The following is a 15,712-nucleotide window of genomic DNA, read 5'->3' on the forward strand; positions in this document are numbered from 1 at the left end:
AAAGAATACTATATGCACATTATTCCCCTCCTTGTTAGCTTATGATTTTTAACCATACATGTAAAGAGATAAAGGTGATGGAATCAAGAGAATACCTCCTTTGAATGTTGACACAGTTTGCAAAGTTGCTGTTCAAAAAGAGTTTTACTAATTTGTACTCACAACTGCGTATGAGGCTGGTCACCCCACCAGCACCAACATGGAATAAAATCAACCTTTTGCAATTCTTCCCCAATCTAATGGATACACAAGGCACCTTAGTCGTGGTAAATTATTTCTGTCTCATTACCAGCATGTCAGCCTGCAGAGGCATACTGATAATGTACTAATGATGGTTTGGGGCTGTTACTTAACCTCTCTTTGTCTCAATCTTATCACCTCTAAAATGAGGATGATTGGCCAGGCGCGGTGACTCAGGTCTGTAATCCCAACACTTTGGGAGGCTGAGGCGAGGGGTTTGCCTGAGACCGTGGGCTGGAGACCAGCCCGGATAACTTGGTGAGACCTGGTCTCTACCATAAATCAAAAATTAGCCAGGCGTGGTAGTGCATGCCTGTGGTTCCGGCTACTTGGAAGGCTGAGGTGGAAGGATCACCAGAGCTCAGCATGTCGACACTGGGGTGGCCGTGAACATGCCACTGCACTCCAGCCTGGGAGATGGAGTGAAATTCCAACTCAAAAAAGAAAAACAAAAAAATAAAATGAGCATGATAATGATACCTACTACATGGGATAACTCTTGATTTTTTCCATGTTGCTGCTTCTTCGTTGTGTTTGTATCTCTTTCCTCTTTGAATTGATCAGTTAACACATAGTTTAAAAAACATCTACTGTGTGCCAGGCACCATTCTATTTGCCGGGGCAGAGTAGGGAAACAAGATCAAGTGGTCACTATCATGGGGCTCACATCTTAGAGGGAAGACAGATAAGGTAGAGGCAAACACATAAATGTGTGATGTCCTGTCAGGTTGTGCTTCTGAGAAGAAAAAAAAACAAGCAGGGTTTGGTTTAGTCCCAAAGGTGCTATTTTAGATAGGGGAGGGTCAAAGAACATTTCTGTGATGAGGCAGCATTTGTGTAGTGACATAAGAGAAATAAGCATTGAGGCTGAGGGGACAGCAATGCTCAAGGAATAAGAGGGACCCAACATGTTGAGGCAGAAGGATTGAGGGTGAAAGGAAAGAGATAAGCCAGCCATCAGAAGCCAGGAACCAGATCCTGAATGCCCTCATAAGCCAGAAGGAGAATTTTTAATATTATTCTAAATGCAGAGGAAGCCAGAGCACTGTCCTCTGAATTGCAAAACTGCTCCAAACACAGAAATGGACTAAAACTTTAAGTTTCCTCCCCAGGCAGACACCTTGAGTATTGTCAGGCAAAGTGTCCATCTGCTATCTGAGCAAAGTTCCCAGGAAAGAACAACCCCCATCACAATCAGAGCTTCCCTCATAAACTCGGGCCAAAAGGCAAAGCTGAACAGAACCATCAAGTTGTGGGACCATGGCCCTTACCACACCCTCACCTTTTTCTTTTCCAACAAAAAAGCTAAACCAAAGGATTTTTCTCTTTCTCTGATGCACAGTGCCCTTGCCTGTTGATAAACCAGCAACAGGAACCCTGTCCGTGTTCAGCCACCTGTGTGGCCAAGAGGGTCTGCCACCTGAATACCCTGAGCCCAGGCAGGGCGGCAGCTCACAGCTCACCCCTGAGGCGGCAAGCCTACCTCTGCAGATGGTCCCGTTCCCCACGTAGCCCGGTTTACAGGTGCAGCTGTGACCCTGGACGGTGTTGGTGCAGATGGCATTTTCATCACAGTTGTGCTGCCCGCTGCCACATTCATCATGTTCTGTTTGCAGGGTGAGAGAGAAAGAGAAACACCTTTTTGTGAAATTGGAATCACTGGCATTGGGAAATTCAGCTGTAACTCACCAAATAGGAATGACCATGTCTACCAGGTATCGGGACCTTACCAAATGCCTGGCAGTTTCTACTAAAATCTAAACCCTCAAATATTAATGTTATTATCCTTACTTTGCACCTAAGAAATGAAGTGTCAGTGAAGTCAAACAACTTAAGTAAGTCCCACAATTGGTAAGTGCTACTCCAAGGTCATTGTTTCTTCCACCTTCTGGAAAGGTGTCCTCAGGGGTTCTCAACCAGGGGGCAATATTATACCTCCTTCCCTTGGGAACATTTGATATGTCTGAGGGTATTGTGGGTTACCGTGACTAGAGACAAAAAAGTGCTACTGGAATCTAGTGGCTAGAGACAGGGAATGCTGCTAAACATCTTACAATGCACAGTAACAGAGAATTATTCAACCCAAAATGTCGACAGTGCGTAGGTAATCTTCCTCTAATGTTAAAAGTGAAAAAGTAAAATAAAAAAGAAACAAACCCATATGAGAGATTCCATGGCTTCTTTAGAACAAAGAGAGTAAAACTGAAGAGAAAGGTCAATGAATAAAGCCCAGCAAAGGAACATTTACCAATAAGCATTTTGCAAAGAGTAGCAACAAGGAATGTTGGTGAGCACAGGGTTGTGTGGTGAGGAGGAAAAAGATTTACTCTGAATACTCTGTTTAGGGGCCTTCAACCATTTTTCATAGAGCCTACTTTCACAGCGTTCAGAATCTAACTTCTGGGTTGTTAACTGACATATAGTGATATGTGTATGTACATTCAAGTGTCTGTGGCATCCTTAATCCACAAAACATTGAAGAAAATGAACCTAATCTTACAAAAAAGATTCAAGATTCCAAGTTAAAAAGCAAGCGTTCACAGACAGCTGTGATTTCCTCTCGAAGACAGGTAGTTTATAAAGCTATTCACATTACTACACTGTAAAAAAATAATATGGAAAGTTTTACCCTTTATTCATTTAAACATCTGCTAATGTAAATTTTTCAAAGTTTTAAAAAGGAAAATCAAGTAGGGCCATTTAAATCATAAAAGGTTATAAAACAAGAATGAAAATCCTAGCTAGAAACCCCAAAGAAATAACACTAATTGGAACAAAACCACAAATTCAGTACAGTTTAGTAAGTGAACTGCTAAATCAATGTACCGATCAACTGAAATATCACCTATCTTTATTAATTTTTATTTTAGACTTCCTAACAGGGACCAAGTAATGAAAAAGTTTAAATCCTGCAAGATAGAACTGTTTTAGTCACATACACATGACTGAAGTAAAGCACACACATGCATCTAACTCTTGATTTAACACCTGGAATTTTTTAAAGCATTCTTTAGGCCTTAAGACTGACCCAAACTGTCAGTGAGAAATGTGCTCAGGTTAGCAAGAAGTGAGAAAAAAAGAGAAGATTTATGAGGACATACTCCTAGTCTGTGCTAAAGTTATCTCCAGCATACTCCAGAAATAGTATAACCCTGTGGATGTCTAATCAAATTTACAAACCTATAAAGTACCTAGTATGTATGAGTGCAATACCAGATGATATTAGAAACACACAAAAAAGTCTAGGAATATAGATTTCCACTCCAAGAGTTTTCAGTCTCCATATTTAAATTCACTTAATAAATAAAATTTTATGTTTTGTACTGGTAATACAAAGATGTGTAGATATGGTCTCTGCCCACATGAACATTTTAATAGGGGCAACTACCTGGAACACAAAGGAGAAGTAATAAATTATAAGTAGTTGACCTAATTTTTATCATGCAAATAGAACATATTTTAGAGTGAAAGCGTGCTCTAATAATTACACTGAAATAACAGACATAATTCAGAATAACCCAAGCAAGCCAGTAAGGGTGGTCATGCAAGAGAAGGGAAATAAAGATAAACTGGACTGAGAGTTCATGAGAGGGAAGACATTCTTTTTAATAAAGAAAAGAGAAAAGTCTTCTTGCAAGACAGGATTTGAACCAGTCTTTCAATAATGGTCCTAGTTTTCTCATCTAGAGTTGCTCATGAAGGGCACTCCAGGCAAAAGGACAGTGTGGGAAACAGTATGGTTTTGCACAACATTCCAGAAGTTTGATCCATACTTGACTACCCGATCTTGTCTACCAACATTCTTAAAGTAACCCCTTTTTTGTGATGAGATGACCTCATTGCTGTATTGGAAATATATGAGTTTGTGCCTACCACTCTAGTTTTTTGTCTGTTTGTTTTTTTTGTTTTTCTCATTTTTTTCATTTTTTGAGTCAGAGTCTCACTCTGTTGCCCAGACTGGAGTACAGTGGCACACTCCTGGCCACCACAGCCTTGACCTGTGGGCCCCGGTGATCCTTCTGCCTCAGCCTGCCAAGTAGCCAGAACTACAGGCGCATGCTACCATGCCCAGTTAATTTTTTACTTTTATTGTAGAGATGAGGTCTCACCAAGTTGCCCGGGTAGGTCTCGAATCCATGGGCTCAGGCAATTCACTCCTTGGCCTCCCAAAGTGCAGGGATCACAGACTGAGCCACTGAGCCTGGCCTCACTCTAGTTTTTCATGTTGTTTTCCTGACCCACAATACTCTCTCCCACTGTAGTTGGTATATCTGTGTCTGTCTGGCTTCAAACGTCACTTCAGATCCATACTCTTGCCATGTCTGTGAAGCCTTCCATATCTTCTACTAGACTGTGAATTTCACCTGATTCTATATCTTCTACTAGACTGTGAATTTCACCTGATTCTATATCTTCTACTAGACCGTGAATTTCACCTATCTTACACCTTTTAACTTTACTTTTTTTTTCAAGCAGGATCTATTGAGAGGATAGAAAAGCTCCCAGAGCAGGAGGGGACCTGAGGTGGTTGCCCTATCATTACTTCTTTATAGGCAATCACATCACAGTATATTGTGGTGATATTTATATTTATCACTAATGTCTTAATTAACCAAATAGCTGTGAAGAGTGGAATTATACTATGTTTTCTACAACCTTCACTTTTACCTATTAGTAACTCACATAATGGTATTCACCTCATCTCTACAATAAATAAAAAATTAGCCAGGCGTGGTAGCGCGCGCCTGTAGTTCCAGCTACTCGGAAGGCTGAGGCGGCTGGATTGCCGGCGCCCAGCAGGTCGAGGCTGCGGTGGCTGGGAGCAGCCACTGCACTCTAGTCTGGGTGACAGAGTGAGACTCCAACTCAAAAAAAAGAAACTAGAGTGTGCCAACTGAACTAAATATTTTACATAAAATATAGCATTTAATCCTTCTAACAATAAAATAAAGCAAGTTTGTTCATTTTATGATGAAAGAACTAAGGCAAAAGTAGATTAAATAACCACCTAAGATCATAGAACTGCTAAGTAGGGGAATTCAGATTTGTGACTATAAATACTGGATGAACAAAGACATTAACAGACAATTGGAAGTTAATTTGGGTGTGGTTGAAACTAAACCAAGACATACGAAAGTGATACCATAATGTCAAAATGAAGACTGTCCTCTAGTCTAGTCTAAATTTCCATTAAGATCCTTTACATACTTCCTGAGAATATATGACCAATTTGCAAAGGACAAAGTCTATAAAACTTCCCTGTTCCATTTTGTTTAGTCATGACAAGTTTTCAAAGTGACCAGCATCTTCAAAATTGTGTTTAACAAAGACAGCCCAAGAAAATATATTGTTTCCTTCTAAAAAGATCAAATTCCTTTCCAGAGATGAATTGGCACAGAGGTTAAGAGAATACTCTCCAGAATCATCCAACCTCAGTTAGAAGAGCCTGGATTTGCCAATTACTAGCTATGTGAACTTGACTAAGTTACTCAACCTCCCTGTGTCTTTGTTTCCTAATCATAAAATGTGGATAATGATAGACCCTATCTCCTGGGATTGTTGGAAAAATTAAATGAGTTAAAATAGGTAGAACACTTATTACAGCACATTGCAACTAGTAAGTGATCCGTACGTGAAAGCTATTTTATTATTATTATTGCTATTACTACTGCTGAAACTACAATTACTGGCAGGTAGAATTAATCATTGGATGGTGTTTAAAACTGATTAAGCCGGCTCGGTGGCTCAGCCTGTAATCCCGCGCCTTTGGGAGGCTGAGGTGAGTGGATTGCCTGAGCCCGCGGGTTCGAGACCCACCTGGGCAGCGAGACCTCATCTCTACAATAAATCAAAAAATCAGTTGGGCATGGTAGTGCGCGCCTGTAGTTCTGGCTACTTGGAAGGCTGAGGCGGAAGGATCGCCGGAGCCCAGCAGGTCGAGGCTGCGGTGGCCGGGAGCGGCCACTGCACTCCAGTCTGGGCAACAGAGTGAGACTCCAACTCAAAAAAAAAAAACTGATTAAGAAATAGGTTATCAAGATGATTGACTGGAGGTGCCTAGCACTCACCTCTTCCACAAAGAAAGATCAAAGCAAGCAATAGATAACGGCACTTCAAACAGTATTTAAAGGAGAGCACTGGGATTCAGGGATTAAAAAGTGATGAAGACTCTCAGAGGCACAGAACCTAAGGATAGCAGCATAGAAATGGAAATGAAGAGCTTGTTCTTGATTAGCTTGAAGTCCAGAGAGACTCCCCATTGTGGGAAAATGAAAAGTGGGAGATCCCTAGCAGTCTGTGTTCCCACATGGATGCTTGTAATATCAGCTGCAAAAGAGTCTCACAACCCTCACAGGCCTTGACCCCAGTGTAGGGAGCTACTTGAAGTTCAAGCAACTGCATATTTCCAGAGAAATAATTCACACTGGGTCACCCCCACTTCCTCAGATTCAGCCTACAGGAGCACAATTCCATATTATGAGTGAAGCTACCACCAGAATACACACATTACCAGGGTATAATAGCCTCTGCATGTCCACATTCCTGGTCCCTGCTGACATCTCACCTAATGATCCAGAAGGCTAGAGTATCATAACACCAGCTGGACACAGCAGTACAGTCATGACCACAGCACTAAACTCATGCAGCACCCTATGCCCCATGGGACAGGTCGTCCAGCACAGCAATGAGGCTGCCCCCAGGACAGAGGGAGCAAACACAAACACTGCTCAGAACCTCAAAGCAGCCAACCTGAGGTCTTCCATTGTTGCTGGCGTCACTGCCCCCTCTAGTGGCAAAGTCGCCATGGGCTGGCACATATCCCACCCAAGGCCTGCTGCTGCCAGAGTCCCCTCTCCTTCCAAGAGCAGAGCTATTGTGTGCATATTTGTACCCCTCTTCCATGGCACAAAGGGCAGCTCAAGGAAAAAAAAAATTCCAGGCCAATATCCCTAATGAATATAGATGCAAAAATCCTCAATCAAATAATAGCAAACAGAATCCAATAGTACATCAAAAAAATTATGTGCTATTTTCAAATGGGGTTGCCTTAGGGATGCAAGGATAGTTAATCATATGCAAATCAATAAATGTGACACATCACATCAACAGAATAAAGGACAAAACCATATTATAATGTCAGTAATCACAGAAAAGGGGGTAAGATTTAGCATTCCTTCGTTATTAGAAACTCTCACCAGACTCGGTGGCTCAGCCTGTAATCCCGTGCCTTTGGGAGGTTGAGGTAAGTGGATTGCCTGAGCCCGTGGATTTGAGATCTGCCTGGGCAACTTGGCAAGACCTCATCTCTACAATAAATCAAAAATTAGTCAGGCGTGGTAGTGCACGCCTGTAGTTCCAGCTATTTGGAAGGCTGAGGCAGAAGGATCGCCGGAGCCCAGCAGGTCGAGGTTGCAGTGGCCGGGAGTGGCCACTGCACTCCAGTCTGGGTAACAGAGTGATACGCCAACTCAAAAAACAAACAAACAAAAACTCTCAACAAGTTAGGTGTAGAAGAAATGTACCCCAACACAATAAAGGCCATATATGACAAACTCATTACTAACATTATGTTGAATGGGGAAAAGCTGAAAGATTTTTCTCTAAGAACCAGAACAGGACAAGAATGACCACTTTCACCATACTTATTCAACTTAGTACTGGAAGTTCTAGTCAGAGCATTTAAACAAGAGAAAAAAATGGAATCTAAATTGCAAAAAAAGGAAGTCAAATTGTCCCTCCTTGCATATGACATGATCCTATATATTAAAAAACCTAAAAGCTCCACTAAAAAAAAAAAGTCCTCTTAGAATAGATAAACAAATTCAGTAAAGTTGCAGGATGCAAATTTACATAAAAAATTGATGCCCTTCTAAAAACAGATAACAGACTAGTTGGAAAAATTAACTAAGAAAGCAATCCCATTTATAATAGCAGCAAAAAAATAAATAGCTAGGAATACATTTAATCAAGGAAGTGAATGATTTCTAAAATGAAAACTACCAAACACTGATAAAAGAAACTGAAAAGGACACAAAAATGGAAATACATATTATGCTCATGAATTGGAAAAATTAATATTGTTAAAACAGACCATAATCCCCAAAGCAATTTACAAATTCAGTGTAATCCCTATCAACATACCGATGGCATTCTTCACAGTAGAAAAACAATCCTAGAGTTTGAATAGAACCACAAAAGACCCTGAATAGTCAAATCAATACCGAGCAGAAAGAACAAAGGTGGAAGCATCACACTACCTGACTTCAAAATACACTATAAACCAAACAGCATGGCACTGGCATAAAAACTGTTGAACAGAATAAAAATCCTAATATAAATCCATATATGGTTACAGCCAACTGATTTTTGACAAAGGTGCCAGAAACATACATTGGGAAAAGGACATTCTTGTCACTAAATGGGGTTGGATAAGTTGTATGTCTATATGCAAAAGAATAAAACTTGACCCATATTTATGACTATATATAAAAATTTACTCAAAATGGATTAAAGATTTAATGTGAGACCCAAGACAATAAAGCTGCTAGAAGAAAACATAGAAGAAATTTTTAGGACACTGATCTGGGCAATATTTTGTGCGTATGACTTCAAAAGCACAGTAAACAAAAGAAAAAATAGACAAGTGGGTTTATGTCAAACTAAAACGTATCTGTACGGCAAAGGAAACAATTAGCAGAGTGAACAATCTGTAAAATGGGAGGATATATTTTCAAATTATTCATGTGAAAATGGATTAACAAATAACCCAAAAATAAAAATTAGCAAATAATCTGAGCAGACATTGTTCAAAAGAAGATATGCAAATGTCTAGCAAGTATATTTTAAAATGTTCAACATCACTAATCATCAGGGGAATGCAATATGAAACCACAATGAGATATCATCTTACCCTAGTTACAATCGCTTAATTAAAAAAAGACAAGTGATGACAGATGCCGGTGAGGATGCAAAGAAAAGGAAACCCATACAATGTTGGTAGAATGTAAGTTAAAGCAACCCTTATTAAAAACAGAATGAACATTTCTTAAAAAGTGAAAATAAAACTACCATGTGATTCAGTAATCTCACTACTGTGTATTTATTTAAATAAGTAAAAGTCTCTATATTGAAAAGATACCTGTACTTTCATGTTTATTAGTACCACAATAGCCAAGATATGGAATCAACCTAAGTGTCTGCCAATAAATGAATGTATTGAAAAAAAGTAGTATATATACAATGGAATACATAAAAGAAAGAAGGAAATCTTGTCATTCATGGCAACATGAATAAACCTAGGGAACATTAAAATGTTAAGTGAAATAGGTCAGGCATAGAAAGATGAATTCCACATGTTCTCACTCATACGTAAGAGCTAAAAAATAAATAAGTTCATATAAGTAGAGAAGAGACTTGTGATTATCAGAAGCTGGAACGAGGTTAGGCATGGTGGCTCACTCCTGCAATCCCAGCACTTTGGGAGGGAGGCCAAGGCAGAAGGAATGCTAGGAATGCTTGAGCCCAGAAGTTCAAGATCAGGCTGGGCAATATAGAGACATAGTAGAGACATTGTCTCTACAACAAAAAATTAAAAACTTAACATGGCACTGTGGCACCACCAGTGGTCTCAACTATTTGGAAGGCAGCATAGCCAGATCTCATCTCTACATTAAATAAATAAATAAATAAACAAACAAACAAACAAACAAATAAATAAATAAATAAAATTAGCCTAGTAGCCTAATGTGATGACATGCGTGGCTGTAGTCCCAGCTACTTGGGAGGCTAAGACAGTAGGACCTTCCAAGCCCAGGAAATGGGGGCTTCAGTGAGCCCTGATCATGCCACTGCACTCCTGCCTGGGTGACAGAATGAGATACTGACTCTAAATACATACATAACTACATACATGCATACATACATACATACATACATACATACTACATCTGGCTAGTAACCTCTTACATCGTACAAAATTGTTACAATGACCTTACTAAGATATGCTGAAAAGATCTTAAGAGCAATATTTTATAGATGAAGAAATTCGGGTTTGGAGCATATGAGGTACTTTTCTTATTAGCATCTAGATAACAAGTTATACATCTGGAACCCAAACACATATCTCCTCATTCATTTTCCTGCATTCTTTCTAAATCCCTACTTCACTATGTGATCCCAAATCATTTTTACAATGCTGGTCACAGTGCAGATCTCTACAATAAATCAAAAAATTAGCCGGGCGTGGTAGCACGCGCCTGTAGTAGTTCCAGCTACTTGGAAGGCTGAGGCAGAAGGATCGCCGGAGCCCAGCAGGTTGAGGCTGCGGTGGCCGGGAGCGGCCGCTGCACTCCAGTCTGGGTGACAGTGAGACTCCAACTTAATAATAATAATAATAATAATAATAATAACAACAACAAATGCACTGGAAGTCACAAAAGAACATACAGTCCTATGTTCCCTTCACCAAGCTACCCCTAATAGTGACATCTGCTACTACAGTACAATACCTGTTACAATATCAAAATCAGAAGATTAACATCTGTATATTACTTTCAACAGGTCTACAAAGTTAATTTAGTTCATGCCTTTTAATCCACACTCATTGTGTATATGTATAGTTCTGAGCAACACTGTTTCACGTAAAAACTCATGTATCCACCACCACGATCATGCTGTCTCTTTATATTTGCACCCACTTGGCACACCACCCCAATCCTGTCAGTCACTGTTAATAACTAATCTGTTCTTCATCTCCATAGGTTATCATTTTTAAAATGTTATATAAATGGAATTAGACAGTAGGTAAATTTTGAGATTGACTGTTTTCACTAAGCATGATCCCCTTAAGTTCTACATAGATTGTTGGATGCATCAATAGTTCCTGTGTGTTTTTTTTTTATTGCTGGGTACTATTCCATTGTGTTGATGTACTACCGTTCAACCATTCATACACTGAAGAAAATTTAAATTGTTTTCTGTATTTTGCTATTATAAATAAAGTTGCTATGAATAGGCCAGGCTCGGTGGCTCAGCCTATAATCCCAGCACGTTGGGAGGCTGAGGTGAGTGGATTGCCTGAGCCTGTGGGTTCAAGGTCAGCCCAGGCAATTGGCAAGACCTCATCTCTACAATAAAATAAAATTTTTAAAATAGTCAAGCATGACAGCACGCACCTGTAGTTCCGGCTACTTGGAAGGCTGAGGCAGAAGGATCTCACTGGAGCCCACGTTGATGCTGAGGTGGCCGTAAGAGTGCATGCCACTGCACTCCTGCCTGGGCAAAGGAGTGAGACTCCAACACACACACACACAAAATTGCTATGAATATCCATGTACAGGTATTTTGTGAACTTTTTTTTCATATTTTTCTGGAATAAATATCCCAAGCTGTGATTGCCAGGTCATCTGGTAAGTCCATGTTGAATTTAGCAAGAAACTGCCAAGTGTTTTTCCAAAATGGCTGTAATTTTCCACTCCCATCAGCAATTAGTATTAGTGATCCAATTTCTCCATATCTTTGCTGGCACTTGATGTTGTTGCTACTTTTCATTTCAGCTATTCTGATGGGTGTGTAGCAATACCCTTTATGCTTTTAATTTGCATCTTGCTAATACTAATGGTGTTGAACATCTTTTCACATGCTTATTAGCCATCTGTATCTACTCTTTAGTAAAATATCTGTTCATGTATTTTGCTCATTTTATAATTGGATTGATTTTTTTTTACTGTAGAGTTTTGAGAATTCTTCATATTTTGTAGATACAGGTTAAGCATTTCAAATAGGAAAATCAAAAACCTGAAATGCTCCAAAATCTGAAACTTTTTGAGCACTGACATGATGCTCAAAAGAAATGCTCACAGGAGCATTTCAGATTTCAGATTTTTGGATTTGGGATGCCCAGTTGGTAGGTATAATGCAAACGCTCCAAAAGGCAAAAAAAAAAAAAATCCAGAATCAGAAACACTTCTGGCTTCAAGCATTTCAGATTAAAGATAATCAACCTGTGTAAGGCCTTCATTGGATACGGAATTTATCAATATCTTGTTGTTACCATCTATAGCTTATAATTTCACCCTATCACAGTCTTTCACAATGCAAAAGGTTTTAATGTTGATGAAATTCAACTTACCAATTTTTACGTATAATGCTTTTAATGTCTTGTGCAAGAACACATGTCTAGCCTAAGATTGTTTAGATTCTCCTTTAATTTTTTCTAACAGTTTTATATTTTCACATTTTACACTTGAGTCCATGATGCATTTCAAATTAATTTTTGTATAAGGTTTAGTTGAAGTTATTATGACTATTATTATTATTTCTGCATGTGTATGTCCCATTGCTCCACTGCCATTTGTTCAAAAGGGTATTCTTCCTCCATGGATATGTTTTTACACACTTGTCAAGACCAATTAGTTATGTTTGTATTGTCAGTTTCTGAGGTCTCTATTCTGTTCTATTGATCGATGTGTTTATTCCTCTGCCAATATCACACTGTGCTGATTATTGTATCTACACAGAAAACTTTAATAGCAAGTAGAGTGATTTATTCTTTTTCAAAATTATTTTAATTATTCTGGTTCTTTTTCATCTCTACATAAGTTTTATATTTTGACAGGAAGTATTTTAAACTTCACATATGAATTTGTAAAGAATTCACATCTCTACTACATAGAGTCTTCTAATTCATGAAACAGTATGACTCTCTATTGACTAGATATTCTTTGATTTTCTTCATTAGTGTTTTCTTTTAATTTTAAGCATACAGATCCTATAATTTTTTTTTATTTTTAACTAGGTGCCTCATATTTTTAGATACTTCATTTTATTTTAGAATCAATTGTATATGAAACTACGTGTTTAATTCTAGTTTCTACACATTGGCTGCTAGTAGATAGAAATAAAATAGATTTTAGATTTTTGACTGTTCTTCTTGTAGCTTGAGATCTTCTGGAACACATTTATTAGTTCGACAATATTTTTATAATTTCTTGAGATTTTCTACATAGACAATTATGTCATCTGTAAATAGAAATAACTTTCTTTCCAATTGGCATGCTTGCTATTTCCTTTCGTTGCCCCGTTGGGCTGGTTAAGACGTCCAGTGCTATATGGCACAAGCGTGGTAAGAGCAGACATCATGACACAGTTGACAGTTTTAGGAAGAAAGCATTCAGTCTTTCACTATTAAGTACAGTGTTAGCACCACCTCGTGCCACCTCGACAACATTGGATGGAGGGAGAGGTTCAGATCCCGATGGGTTGCACTGACAATAGGATTGTGAGAAAGTAGAAAGCCAAAAAGTCTTGCCTCACAATGCCTTGTTGAGTCTCCATAATGCTGGGTGGGAGCAGTGGTTCAGATCCCTGCTGAAGCCCAGGGACTTCATTCCATCAGAGGAAATCAGAGCACTACCTACTCCTACTAAGCCATCTTCCTACTGGCATATGAGCAAAATAGGGTGGGTTTTTTTTTTTTTTTTGAAGTGTTCTGTTCTGTTAGACTCCCTTTCCCCTGTTTATTTATTTAACTTTATTTATTTCATTTTTTGGAGTAGAGGTCTCACTCTGTCACCCAGGCTGGAGTGCAGTGGCACCATCACAACCATTGCAACCTCGACCCACTGGGCTCAGGCAATTCTACCACCTCAGCCTTCTAAGTAGCTGGAACTACAGACTTGCACCACCATGCCCACCTAATTTCTTGATTTATTGTAGAGACAAGGTCTTGCCAAGTTGCCCAGGCTGTTCTTGAACCCCTGGACTCAGGCACTCCTCTCACCTCTGCCTACCAAAGTCCTGGAATTACAGGTGTGAGCCACCACACCCAGTTTTTTTTTTTTTTTCTTTCTTTCACTGTGAGGTGTTGGCTTTCCTTGAAGCTTTTCTTGCCTTGGCCCTTTGGAAGTTGCAGGCTGCAAGTTTCTTCAGCATCCTGTCCAGGATATAGTGAGGGGGAAAGAAAATTCAGGGAACTTGTTGTTACTCAAGCCCCAAGTTTCCTACATAGACCATCTTCTTTTCACCTTTCAGAGTCTTCATGTGTATTTGCTCTGTTATGTCCAGGGATGCTCGGTTGTAAGAGGGAGGATGTAGGAGGAATGGAATTACTCCATTTCTCCATTTTAATCAAAATCAAATGTCTCTAGCATATTTAAGTTTTAAGAAATGAGTCACTTTTCTCCCCTGCTACTTTTCTAAACAGCAGTGATAGCAGGAATTTTTTAAGTAACCTTTATTGAACAGATACTATATGAGCCAGATACTGCTGAAATATGTATCATATATATGAGTTAAGTATTTTTACCATTCCTATTTTCTTTTTTTTTTTTTTGAGTTGGAGTCTCACTCTGTCACCCAGACTGGAGTGCAGTGGCCGCTCCCGGCCACCGCAGCCTCGACCTGCTGGGCTCCGGCAATCCTTCCACCTCAGCCTTCCAAGCAGCTGGAATTACAGGCATGCGCTACCACGCCTGGCTGATTTCATTCCTATTTTCTAATAAAGGAATGGGAACGGAGCCAGGCGCGGTGGCTTAAGCCTGTAATCCCAGCACATTGGGAGGTCGAGGCAAGAGGATTGCCTGAGCCCAGAGGTTTGAGATCAGCTTGGGCAACTCAGTGAGACCTCGTCTCTTGAATAAATCAAAAAACTAGCCTGGCATGTTGGAGTGAGTCTGTACTTCCAGCTATTTGGAAGGCTGAGGTAGAAGGATTGCCTGAGTCCAGCAAGTTGAGGTGAAGTGGCCGTGAGCATGCCATTGTCCTCCAGCCTAGGGGACAGAGACTCCAACTCAAAAAAAAAAAATTGGGGGAAAAAAGGGGAACATAAAAGTTGTATGTGGCTAATATTATAGACTGGTAAATTCAAACCAGGGTTGTCCCTGTCAAACCATGGCAGAGAAACAGAGCCATGCAGGCAGTTCTTGATACTGCCTTCTGCCTTAATATATTATAATCAATCCATCACCAAGTCTTACTGGTTTTTCTTCCTAGGTCTCCCTCAACTTAATTCCCATATTTCTATTTCCATATCCCCCATCCATCTAAACTACCAACATCTCTCACTTCAACTATTGCTGTAGCTTTCCAACGTATCTCCTCACATTCACTGTTACCCACCTTCAATTTATTCTTCATATTTCATTTCAAGCAATCTTTCAGGAATTCAAACCTGATCATCTTGTCATTCCTGCCAAAAACTCGTCAGATATCCCACTGGTCTTAAAATGCAGGCATTTTTAGCAACACCTCCAAGGTCCAGCATGGTCTTGCCCCCCCCCTCCAGCTGTGTGGCATGATATTGCTTTATTCCCCCTCGTGCCTGCTCTGTTGCAACCCACTAGCTTTGACTCCTTCCCCTAAAGGTCCTTGTTCCCTCTCATGATAAGCATTTTCTTTTTTTTTTTTTTTAAGGTAATATATTTGCCGGGCTCGGTGGCTCAGCCTGTAATCCTGCGTCTTTGGGAGGCTGAGG

At 39.7% G+C, this 15,712-nt stretch overlaps 1 protein-coding gene across 1 annotated transcript in view; it reads right to left on the reverse strand.

Annotated features, from left to right (window-relative positions):
* Positions 1-1,391: 1,391 nt before the first annotated feature.
* LOC103256219 (protein kinase C-binding protein NELL1-like) overlaps positions 1,392-15,712 on the reverse strand; it is a 405,234-nt gene continuing 390,913 nt past the window's right edge. The window contains 1 exon segment of the mRNA XM_021710465.1: positions 1,392-1,846. Coding sequence (XP_021566140.1) covers positions 1,392-1,846 — 455 coding nt within the window.

Source organism: Carlito syrichta, unplaced genomic scaffold (assembly GCF_000164805.1).
Source record: "Carlito syrichta isolate Samal-C Ts95f unplaced genomic scaffold, Tarsius_syrichta-2.0.1 Scaffold289079, whole genome shotgun sequence".
NCBI lineage: Eukaryota > Metazoa > Chordata > Mammalia > Primates > Tarsiidae > Carlito > Carlito syrichta.